General features: G+C 39.4%; 2 protein-coding genes across 7 annotated transcripts in view; both read right to left on the minus strand.

The window, feature by feature from the left end:
- Positions 1-12,627, minus strand: part of Pkn (serine/threonine-protein kinase N) — a 32,105-nt gene that overhangs the window by 7,958 nt on the left and 11,520 nt on the right. For all 5 annotated transcript variants that reach the window (XM_072911530.1, XM_072911527.1, XM_072911528.1 and 2 more), the window contains exons 4-9: positions 8,502-8,605; positions 7,649-7,856; positions 6,708-6,862; positions 413-664; positions 190-340; positions 24-111 (exon numbers count right to left, since the gene is read on the minus strand). In XM_072911530.1, the coding sequence (XP_072767631.1) occupies positions 24-111; positions 190-340; positions 413-664; positions 6,708-6,862; positions 7,649-7,856; positions 8,502-8,605 (958 nt within the window). The remainder of the gene's footprint in view (positions 1-23; positions 112-189; positions 341-412; positions 665-6,707; positions 6,863-7,648; positions 7,857-8,501; positions 8,606-12,627) is intronic.
- LOC140676458 (uncharacterized) lies at positions 781-4,820 on the minus strand. Of its 2 annotated transcripts, none has more exons than XM_072911539.1 (2): positions 2,505-4,820; positions 781-2,399 (listed from the first exon to the last, which is right to left on the minus strand). In XM_072911539.1, the coding sequence occupies exons 1-2, from the start codon at positions 3,342-3,344 to the stop codon at positions 1,164-1,166; spliced, it is 2,076 nt and encodes a 691-aa protein (XP_072767640.1). In that variant the 5' UTR covers positions 3,345-4,820; the 3' UTR covers positions 781-1,163. The 2 variants fall into 2 exon arrangements, with proteins under 2 accessions (XP_072767640.1, XP_072767639.1); XM_072911538.1 differs by having other exon boundaries at positions 781-2,402.

Consider the following 12,627-nt stretch of genomic DNA (forward strand, 5'->3'; position numbering starts at 1 on the left):
GCTTATAAGTACACAATTTGTACCTTTGGTCCCAAGCTTGTTGGGAACATGGACGCCAGCTAGTCTGTCCTACAGTTTGGTTATCCAATTTTATAACTGCCATAATGTCATCTGGAAATAATAATAATTAATAATTAATTCAAAATAACGCAATTTTTAACACTATTTACAAAAAGATTGAAATCTTACTGCTTGTTTCGTCTTTCACACTATACGACTTGCTTGAACTGAGTCCTTTGACACCTTTAACAAAGCTACGTAAATCAGGACTAGCAGGATGTTCCCTCCGCGTACGACCAGGCACTTCTTCCGCCAAGTCTTGACATCCCATAAGCCTTACCTAAACACATCGCGGTGCGTGATATAATAAAATCACATTGATTATTTCATTGCATTTTTTAATTCAGCATACCTCTAATTGTCCCGTGACAGCGGCGCATCTCGACACTGAAGCTGGTATAGTGGTTTTACTCTCCAAGGGACCGCGGAACGGTTGTAATGATGTATAAGTAACAGGAACTGGACTAGCCGATTGCACGCTAGCTAATTCTCTCTTTAATTGAGCCGCAGTACCGCTATCAGGTGGTAGCTCTTGCCTTCTGAGTTCAAGGGATAGTCTGAGCAAGTCCAATTTTCTACTGGATTCCGCGAGGCTTGCTTGAGCCTGTAGTGATTTTTTATTTATATAATAAAACATGCTTTATATACATAAAATATCTTATTAATATAATATTAGTTTAATATTGTCAAGGAATAAAATTATATACACGTAGACAGAAGTGTGATATTCAACATAATTAATGTTTATTAACAGCGCAATCAATATATACATCCTTGTTAATTTATATAAATGCTCAATTTTCAGCACTGAATGTGTAACAGCTCTTTCATAATAATTTAGATAAAAAGCTATAATATACGGAATATTTCAAGAAAAATATAAATTAAACACACAAATCACAATATACAAATTTACAGTGTCCTTCAATAACCTTAAACAATGGAACGCGCAATTTATTTTACTGCATATAAATCTTATAACAAATAAGTGGAAAGCTTTTGTAAAGAACAATAAATAAATAAATAAAGTAGAAAGCTTTTGTAAAGAATCTAAAAAATCGACATATTTCAAATCTTCAATAATTATTGCGAAATATCAGATATCACTCTTTTCGCAATTTGAATGCCGGATGACGTTCGAGTTCGCTCAACGAGTAGGCCCGTCCTCTCGTTCCACCTTCCTCGAAGTATCTTCGACAATGTTCGCACGTACACGTTGGATTTTTCGACGGACCTACGTGATGACCGGGCTTTCGAAACGCACTGACTACCGTTCCAAATCTTGAAGCTTTTACGATGTGATCAGTTCTTTCTCCGTATGGTGCAGCAAAGGGGGACGTTACGCGGGAGGGTATGGTCGAAGGGAGAGGAGACGGGCTTTTGGATCCAAACTGACCGATACGATTGCGTGGAACATTTGAATGCGGAACGTAATTGCCGCGCGTCGCGTTGGATTCTTCCGTTTGATCCTTGCTCGCGTATCGACGTATGATCGAGTCTTTTTTAACGAGAGACTTATCACCGGCTATGAAATTCCAACCGACTGCTCCACTTTCATCGGAATCCTCGCCACTTTCCTCAGACGACCAACCTATCTCGTGTTTCTCCAAATATTCCCTCATCTTTCTATTTTGTAGAAGATGCTTCCGTTCAATTTGCGGTGATCGCCAGGTCTTCTTCTTCTGATCGTCAGTTTTCGCCAAAATATTCATTCTATGTATTCTATCACGATCCGTAGAATTGGCGTATTCGAAGCTATCACAAGGTGTCAAGTTAGATTTGCTGTTGATCAGAGACTCGATATCCGAAAACGTGTCCTTCGATGATGTCATAGTCACTGAATCGTACGGAGAGAGAGCCGTGCTGGATGATGCCGCAGACGACCACGGAGCGGAATCTAGGTCTCGTATCCCACTGTACGAACTGAATCGTGAGGGATAGAGGGAACTCAGCATCTCGTCGCTGTCGTATCCCTTAGAACTGGCCAACGAAGGCATTCTCATCGGTGTATTTCGGAAGCTCGCGCATCGTCGCTCGGCGCTGCGCTTCAGAAACGCGTTGACGTCCTGAAATCCCCGCGGTAAGTTATTCGTCGCTTGCGTGTGAGTGACTTTGACATCCTCGTTCTCAAAGACGGTCATGGGCGTGCCGCGCTCGTCCTCGCTGGTCGTATCTGTGCTGGCATCGTCGTCGGATCCTGTGCAGTACACGTCGATATGTACCGTCCGCGACTTGCGTTTATTGCTGCTGTCCTCTTTCGCGGAGGAGTCTGATTTTTCCGTATCGATGGGAGGAATAGAACTGGTGGTCTCAACCGATGCTGGAGACGATCGAATTTCCTGCTGGAAGGCAAGACAATCATATTATATAATATTATTATTATTCCGGATTCACTCGCAACATAAATTGTCGCGTGCATTCAGAATCCACCAAGTATGACTCACCTCCTTCTTTTTCGGCTCGTCATATTTGTAGGCACCATCGCTCAATTTTCTCCCAGTTCTGCTACTCTTCACAGTCGACGAAGAACGTACAGATTCGATATCGGTGGTTTGCGAAGCCGCGTCTCTGCTGATCGCTGTGGCTCGGTTACTCGTGGTCTTTTCCGCGACACGAGTGCAAAAGTGCGTGGTAAAGGCGCTCGACGCGCTTCCCTCCGCGCAATCCTCACAAACTTCTGGAACCGCGCTGAATTGTTGGCGGGAAAAGCGTTGATACGAGGAGGTTCGATGATGCCAGGAATCGGCGGATTCGCCAGAACTGGTGATTTTCTCGGGATTTGCAGTGGAAAGTACAATCCTACACGTGCTCTTACACCGACGATTATACTGCTGAGATGGACGTCGAGTAGGTAGACTGGAGTAAGGGCGCGACGAGAACCGTTCGCTATTGTAGCCGGAATCATTGGCTCGGCCTCCGGATAAGTCGTCGTTGCCTGACGAGCTTGAACGCGGGAGAGTGTAAGATCTGTCATCCGACGATCTCTGGGACGGTCTCTCGGGCGGCGTGGACGTGAATAGTATATTCCCCCGTTGAAAGCCAAAGCCACCCGAGGATGACGGAACCGTCGGCGTCGTCAAACTCGGCGACGGTTCGCTCGTGTTCCAGCGGCATATCATGCGAATGCCACCCGCGTCGGCGGTCGTGGTGGTACCCGGTGGCATTTGTACGGTCTCGGAAGTCACTGTGTCGCCATGGCGGATCGTGACCTCGGCACGCACGAGCCACGGTGGCACCTGACTCGCACCATCGTCGCCCGCCGAATTATCCTGACGTCCGTACATTTCACGTCTCTCCTCTTCCTCAGCCTCCGTCGCCGCGCCTTTATCCACCGCAGGACATTGTCGTTCTTCAATCGACTATGTCGTCGCGATAAGGAAACATCCGAATAATCCGTTCTCTTCGTCTGTTCCGTCAGGAGACGATGATCCGGTTCTATCGTCCGTATTCTTCTTCTGTTCATGGATTTGTAGTCTATCTCTCTTTTCTCTCTACACAAAGTTCTGTTGATGATTACGCGTGACACTTGCGGTCACTCATCTAATTCTCTCGTCCGATTCCGTGATGTATCAAAGAGAGATCTTATATAATAACGTCTCTTCTAGTTGAGTCATACTCGTGTTTTACAGTTTCATCCGTAGCACAGTTTTTCCCGGAAGGATGGTAATACTGCGATATTGCATATCGCTACTCGATCTATTTTAGGTTTCCGTGTATTCGAGAACTATCGTAACGCTAATAGTTTCTTTTCGCTTCAATAAACGTCGCAAAACTATAGTGCTGATGCTTGGAAAAAGAAAAAGTTCGATTCATCAAACTGACTTCCTCGTATTGAATAATTTCGTTGTGCGATTCCTCCCTCTCCTTATGACTTGTCAGTTTGCGAATTACACAATAACTTCCGCAATCGTTGCAACCACCGTGCTCTTTCTTTGTCTCTCGTAACAAACTGAGCAACGACGAGACGCATATAATTAGCACAATATAAATTTGGGAGCGCAACGTACAGTCGCACTAACTAAGAATACATCTGGAATAAGGTGGTACTTTTCGTATGTATATATCACGACGGCCACCGACGCAATAATAAATGTCTGCGATATAATGATGCAAAGTCATCAGTCATGTGCCATGTTACGAAAATTGATGCGCCCCGACCTCCTCGAAAATCTCGCTTATACCATTCGGTTTCGATAAATGTCGGTCAAATATGAATTCGAATATCTTATGTGCGCGTAAAATTATTTTTCGCATTTTTTATCTGCATCTCTGAAATGGAGAATTTCTCTCTCTGAATAATTCACATATGCTATACACGTATACACGTCAAAAATATCGAGAATTCGAACTTTCGCAAACGGGTTGTTTATGACTCGGTCAGAGACGTCCGATTTAGTATATAGGCCTCCTGACAGCTCCAACTGATTTTGAAACGGACGTCAGTCTTCTTGGAGCGCGGCGTTCAAGAAGAGAACAGCGAGAGGGGGCGACACGACGGCTTGTGGACGGCTTCATTTCTCAGTCTTCAGGTTCAAATCGCATAATTAATTAAGTGTTACGATTATATGTCCGAATGCATGGTCGATATCTTCCTGGACGGATATTCACTCGATGAAAACATATACATTCCACGATCACCTCCTTCGCGATCAACCGCACATATGTCGTCGGTTTATCGCGGGGTGCTTACTGGATACTGGATGATGATGCCGCCAGTCCTCCTCGAGAGACGGTAACTAAGCGCGACCCGAAAAGGCGTCACGAGATGTACGGCGGGGTGGTGTGGATAGGGCTATTTTGAGAAATGCGCGTATAGAGTCGCCACCGACCCTCCACAGGGTCCACGTCGACACGTTCTACGCTGCCGACGTCGCAATCTAGCTGTCGACGAGAAGTCGTTTTCATACCGGCGCATCCGAGAAACGCTCTCTCATCGCCGAGATATCAAACTCCAAGATAATTCAATTATTATAAAATGGATCTCTATTGTTTAAAAAATTTTTTTTTCTATTTAATTACAAATTTATAAGTTTGATAATTTCATAAAAACCACTATACATATTATATATGTATACATACATATGTATAATATTATACACGTACACACATATATTATTATGATAGATACTATGCAAAATATATCAAAATATCCCACTATTTTATTCGCTAAATAAAAAATTATTCTTCTTTTTTTCTTTTATTAAAATGTATTAAAAAGAAAAATAATTTTTTATTTTTAGTGAATAATATATGTATATATACATACATTTATTTTTATTAATAATTTCTATCAAACACAGGCCAACATCAATTTTAATCCTCAAACCTGTATAGGTGAAGGTTGGTATCCTAAAATCCAAATCCGTTGCCCAAACTTCTTTATTGTGTCAGGTTTCCAAGAAGTACCTTAATCTATAATAAAAGGCCAAGAAGGCTATTTTCTATCATTTTTAAATTAGAATAATTCTGAAACGAGAAGTAATAAGCCAATGTTGTCAACGAGTTTAAGCTTGAAAAATCTAATAAATCAATTACATTCAATAAATTAGAAAATAAATATTCCATGTATCTGTGCTAAACTTTTCATATCTTTTAACGTATGCTAATAGCTGTAGTTTCTGTAACATTTAAAATATTTATTTGTATAAAAAAGTACAATTTTAAATGTTTTATTTTTTTATACATATAAATATATATATATATATATATATATATATATATATATATATATATAGCACAATGTACGTTAAAGAATACAAAAAGTTTTATACATATATTATATGGAATATTTGTTTTCTAATTTATTAAATTAATAATTGATTTTAAAAATAATAGATTTTTTATCCTAAGCTCAAATCGACGCGTCAAATTGACATATAATTTCTCATTTCAGACTTATTTTAATTTAAAAATAACAAAAATGGCTTTTTTCATACTTTTAAATTAGGATATTTTAGAAGCTACTGAACAGTTTACGTAACGAATTTCATTTTAAGGTACCAAAAACTTTCGGAATCACTTATACAGGTTTGGGAGTCAGAGAAACGTCAAAATTTGCCAGCTTTGTAATAATTATACTTTTATACACACACACACACACACACATATATATATATATATATATCTCAATAATTTTTATCAATAATTATAATTTTTTCCCTTATATATATATATATATATATATATATATATATATATATATATATATATACAATAAAAAATGCATATAAATAGTTTTTATAAAATGGTTTTTACAATTGACTAGAAAAAAATATTTTCTGTACAATGTATATATAAATTTTGATTTGAACGAATAAAACGTGAAATATTCCCATACATGTGACATCTGTCATTTCTTAAAAAAACATTCATCTTACTGGAAACAGCAATTGTTTGCGTATTATAAGATATTTTCACCGAGAGAGGTGAATTCAGACAATTTCCACATTATTATCGTTTCGAAACAGCTGTGTCAGAGAAGTGTGACGTAAATGGCTTCCTTTAACACTACACATACGCCCGCGTGCACGCGCGCGCGTACGTATTACAAAAGCCTTTCGTAGATTGCATGTCGCGTACAGATCCCCGCGCTTCTTCCGCTTCTACTTTGGACGGACAGCGAATTGGGAAAGAAATAAATCACCTACCTCGGTTAAGGCCTTCTTATCAGCGACTCTGGCACTTTGTAGAAGACGTATCACGTTCTTGGCACCTTCCACGACAGCTGCCTCTATTCGTAATCGATGCCGCAGCTCCTCCACCCTCTCTTCCAACGCGAGCTCCAAGCTGGGCTCGTACCTATCTATAAGCACATTATTACATTTATTATTTATGTTATATTCGTCACAAAATTGCACTCGCGACTACTCAAACAAAGTTCTTTCGTGTATCAACAACGCGCACAATAATTTTCTTATATAATGCCTATCTACCCACATACTTTATATCATGGAAAAAAGTGAGCCATTACGCGTGTAACGAATATATCCTTCTACGAACAAAGCACTTCCTTCCAAGAAACGTCATTTACCATGAATGACGACCGTACCATATTGTACTTCTATACTGAATACGTGACATATAAATTCCTGGATGAGATATGAACGCATATCGCGTTCTGGAACAATTTCATTGCTGCAGTAAATGTCAGCTTACTGTCTCGTTGTTCCACGTAAACTTCGCGTTAACAATGAGATGTATACAGCTTAACTATAGTCATTCAAACAATTAAAACGTGAAGTTAACAATACAATGTATCCGAGATAATTCACCGAATCTTCTTTTAAAATACATATTCTCGTGTGTACGTATTTAAATAAATACAATATATTTTTAAGAAAAATCCACAATGTATAAATAATATATAATATAACAAATTTCATTAATTCGTTTTTCAAATTTATTACATTCAATGTCGGAGAAGAGTTTTATCAATTACTTTGCAAAAAAAAAAATTTTAGAACACACACACACACACACACACATATATATATATATATATATATTTTTTTTTTTTCAATTGTTTCTTCCTTCTCTCAAATTCTCATTCCGGGCATTAATTATTATTAATAACAAAACCATCGTATACCTTTGTTGCTAGTTGTTTCGCCATTCGGTGGCAACGCATCGCCTCGTTGCTGCTGCTGCCGTGCTTGGCGCACCTTCATTATCCGCATGCGTAGGAACTCGATTTTGGCGCGGGAATCGTCTAGCATTTGTTGAGCCTCCTGTAGCAATTTCTTGTCACGATGGCCGCTCGTTAAACTCTGTATCATATTTTCAGCACCCTGCTTGACCTGTTTCAAATATAGACAGGAAGAATATATGTATTATTCTACTTTCTATTAAAGTAATATTGAAATTAGTATTAACTTGTATGTTACAAATCTACAATAAGAATTGATCATTTTCTTTCAAAAAAAAAAAAAAAAAAACTGAGAGGAAAGAGAATATAAAGGATAATTGGGGACAATTAAGACTTTTGCATTAACACGTAATAATCGGGGAGAGTTGAACGCGATATTCTAATTATTTCAAATCCTCGCGTGATATAACGAGAGATTATTTTTAGTAGGGGGAAAAACTTGCGGCTCACTGCACTGACTCACGCAAGGCCCTGATACAAGAAAAGTGAAAGAGAATTATCAAAGTTTTTTGCAGAAAGCGCCAAACAGACATGTGCGATAATTATTCTGAATCATACCGAGAAGAATACCGATAACTATTACTAATGATATTACTAATGAAGACAGTTACAAGAGAGCCGACACTTATTGTCGCCTTATCGAATGTTCTCCGATATCGCGTAACAACTCATAGAAATGTTGATAACATGACAGTTTTGATATCACGTGATATCATCCGTGTTTGTGAAGTGTATCACAATTATCTACTTGTAATCGGGAAATATATGAGAGTTGTGGTTCTTTAGCGGCATCTACCTTCAGTTCGATATTGAGCTGCTTCTCCAAGGACAGGAGCCGAAGATCCGTGAATAGACCTTCCTGACTCGGCGACGAAGGCCCCATCGGTGATAGAGGCGTGTCTGAAACAAAAATAGAAACGTTCACGAAATGAAAGAATCCGATGATATGATCTAATGTATTCGCGACACCCACATTGCTAAAAGACAGGAACGAAAATAAAATGTTATAAATTTTTCTCCAAACACATTCCTATCTCCTCGCGCTTCTTTTACGCGTCTGCGGATATTTTTCTTCATATTACGCCCGGATTTTTTTCGCATCTTCGTAAGCGAATGTTCCGTCTCAGACGCGTGCCTCAGTCTCGTATCCGACAATCTCTATGATTTGATGGTGAGATTACACCGTCCTCGGATCCTACTTTCCATAACCCAGTGCTGACACGTTAACAACTATTCTTCTGACTCCCACGTATTCGAGACCAGGGAGTGCGAAAAAAAAAGAGTGACGTTCCGCTTTGTTTCAGAAACGCACCGTTATAGAATTTCTCATCGCTCTTCCTCTTTTCGCTACGTACTCATTCCACCTGTCTATTACAATAAACGTCTTCGAGATGTAGAATCTCTCTGGCCGGCGCGAATCGTTATATATGCAAATCAACTTGCGGCTACAATTTATATACGAGCAATATATACGTAATGTAATAATATTACACAATGCACAATAAAATGCACATTTATAACTTGTACCGGAACAGTGTGGGAACCGCAGGTCGGTAATTACGAGCGTTATTTCCGCGCCCGCCGGAACTTCCAGCAATTACATTAATCAATGTACCTTACGTAATCGTATCTTTTGTCATACGCGTATATTTTAATAACGCAGACGAGCTTTGTAATATGTCCTTAATCGCGAGTCCTCCTCATTAAAGATATTTTTTCACAATATGTCGCATCGTTATTCGCGTTTCGCACAGTTGGTAAAAAAAAAAAGTTAACGGTCCTTTATATGTACATATAATAAGTTTAACGGAAAAAATGTCACATTTTGTGAAGTAACGCATCGCGCTAATTTCAAGCCTAATTAATACACGATTTTCGAGAGGGCAATTTACATCGTCGTAGGTCGTTATTGGTCTACGCATGCGACCGGCGAATTTAGAGCTCGTTAGGGGTCCGATGTGGGGCACTTTTTCCTCCATTGAAATATGCCCCATTATGCGCTCGTACCTGCGAGGAAGCCACCGTAAACACGTGCACGCCACGGTTCCACGATTTCCCCGCATGTATATATACATACAGATAGATAGATAGATACATACATACATACACACACACATTAATACACACACGCGCGCGCGCGCGCGCATGATAAACGACGCGTAGCGTCCGTTCGACGCCAATGAAACGAACGGACGGGAGCAACACGCTCGCGCACATACCGTCTATGTACACGGGAGCACACCGACATGTCCGAATAAGGCGAGGCAAGGGCGCGAGCGAAGAGCGGATATTCGATTTTTCACGCGAATATTTCAAATCCATCGAAAATCTTCTAATTATTATTATAAGATTTGTTTAACTTTGACATAACGGTCCCCGTACATTTAATATCTATGATGTTATTCATAATAGTTATAATGATATACGTAATTGATATATTCTGGGAAGCAGTGCCGGATCTATACATAAACTGTAGTTTAGGGCTAAAAATTTTAAGGAGCTTTCTTAAAGAGTAAAAAAAATTATTTTTTTATTAATAAAATTGATATTGAAACAAAATTTTTATTATTATTGCAGACTATTTTGTAAATTTATGACAATTTTATAATTATAAAGCGTGTATAATTGTAACATTTTTTTTGCTTGTTCAAATTTTCCACAAAAAGAAATAATGTTGAGAAAATATAGGGGTTCTTAAAGATTATCAGCGTAAAGGTCATAAATCTGATACTGCTGGAAAGTCCTGAAAATATCAAAGTCTAGTCAAATTTTTTTGTAAAAAAATTCCACGTAATCTTCCAAGTATTTTTGTTCAAAATTTCAGATAAAGAAAATATTTCTTGATATTCGTGTTGATATTCAACGGTATAAATAGATTTTTTTCTACGGTGTATTCTCTTCCTTCGCTATGGAAAAATCACCTGATGGATGAGAATCTAATTATAGCCGTTCGCAGAAGACTGCAACTCTAACAAACTTTGCTCATAAATAAATTTTATCGATTCTCGCGGTATCGTTGACAGTCTTCTCGGACAATCGCGGAACGGCTATTATTCCTGGATCGGCGCATAGGTGGATGTAAAATGGAGAGAAACAAGGAGTTCGCGCGTGAACGCAAACACACACGTACACGGGGCTTTGCACAATGCGGCAAAAACGATGGAGGTGGAGGAGGTGGAGGCGGCATGAAAGAGTTTGCGGGGACAATGCGGCATCGAGAGAGTCCCAGCGAAACCGTGTCATTAGCGCAGCTCGGCCGAACACGTGCCCCATTATATTCCACATCTCTGCCCTTGCGGGGGCCGACAAAGGTCTTCCTTGTTTTTGATACCACCACCCTCGTCGCATACACTACGGTTCCTCCTCTTCCCCCGGTTCTTCCTTTCCCGTTCTCTCTTTTTCTTTTTTCTCGTCATCCCTTCACGCAAAACGAACCGAGAGATTATCGTCGCGCGAATTTGAGAGGGTGTGAAGTTAGCACCCCGACATGCAATTTTTATAGTTCTGATTAGAGTTCTAACTTCTTCTTAAAGAGTTTTTTTTTTTTTAATTTAATGCTTTATCAAAATTATTTTCTATAAAGAACTCTTAAACTTTTTAAGAAGAAGCTAGAACTCTAATGAGAACTATAAAAATTGCATGTCGGGGTGCTAACTTCACACAGCCGAATTTGAGGAAGAAGGAAAAACGGAAGGGTGGTTACGCGCGCAAGGTGACTGCGACTCACTCGTTGCCATTTTCGCCGGTTCAACGACTCCGACAAGTACAGCGCACGCAACCCTTTCGGAGGAAGAGAGAGACAGAGAAAAGAGAGTCTCGAGGCGCGGATAATTGCCGCCTTCTCGGTAGCAGCGAAAGTAAAAGAAAAGGGCAGCAACTGAAGTGGCGATAGTTATGCAAAACGATCGGGCTATCGAGGCAATGTGCAACCAGCTGGCTTTGTCAGTGCCGTGTATGCTTAGACGAAAGGGTACTCAAGGTATATCTCTTTCGACCTGAAAAAGATCTATCGGACAAAGAGAACGTAAACTCTTTTTGTTTAATTTATTTTTTAAAAAAATCCGACGTTAATACGCGAAGCCGCAGAGCAAAAATTTATATGATGATCCCCGATAATAGTCGGAAATTATATGCGGTTGTACACGTAACCGCAATATGCATTGCGCTATCATTGCGTGTTGTCTTCTCCTCTCTCAGGTCCCATTCATAACTTTGCGTCAATGTTAAAGCCGTTCCATCTCTCTGCAGCGAGCGTGAGTTAGCGATACGTTCATAAAGCATGAACGCATCGTGGGGGAGAGCTCTTGTACAGTTTGTTAATGCATGTAAGAAACGATTGTTTGTGTGTGGTAGTTGTTTGCAACATCCTTATTACGGCATTGATTAAAATAATTATCGTAACTATGCGAGAGATGCGAGTACGCGAAGCGCTTTATTTATAAGTCTAAGCCAGCTCGATGTAAAACGTGTGTGTTCCTCTAGCAAGTCGTCATATAATAAACGTTTGTGTTAAAAACGGACATCTATAAAATTCCCATAATTTTTTTTCGAGAAGCTAATATTTTCTTGAGTTATTTCTAGACGCTTCAACTCTATCGCGAAGAACATCATAACTCAAAGTGATCTTCTTTAAAACAAACATTTTATTACCAATTTTATTTTTTAATCATCAAGAACTCCTTCCGGAATACATTAAGGAGCTAAAAAATTCTGAAACAAGCTAGGAATTTATCTCAAGATTGTAAAAATGTGGGATAATAATTTCGCAGATGTTACGAAACATGTTACTGTGAGTTTTTTTACAAAAAATGTAAAAAAAAAGGAGTAAATTACAAGATGCAAGAAGGATGATTGATGATTTTTTTCTTGTTTTTTTTTTAACAAACGATCGAGTTGAGGATGACGTATCCTCTTCGGTAGCA

The sequence above is a fragment of the Anoplolepis gracilipes genome, chromosome 2 (assembly GCF_047496725.1).
Source record: "Anoplolepis gracilipes chromosome 2, ASM4749672v1, whole genome shotgun sequence".
Taxonomy (NCBI): domain Eukaryota; kingdom Metazoa; phylum Arthropoda; class Insecta; order Hymenoptera; family Formicidae; genus Anoplolepis; species Anoplolepis gracilipes.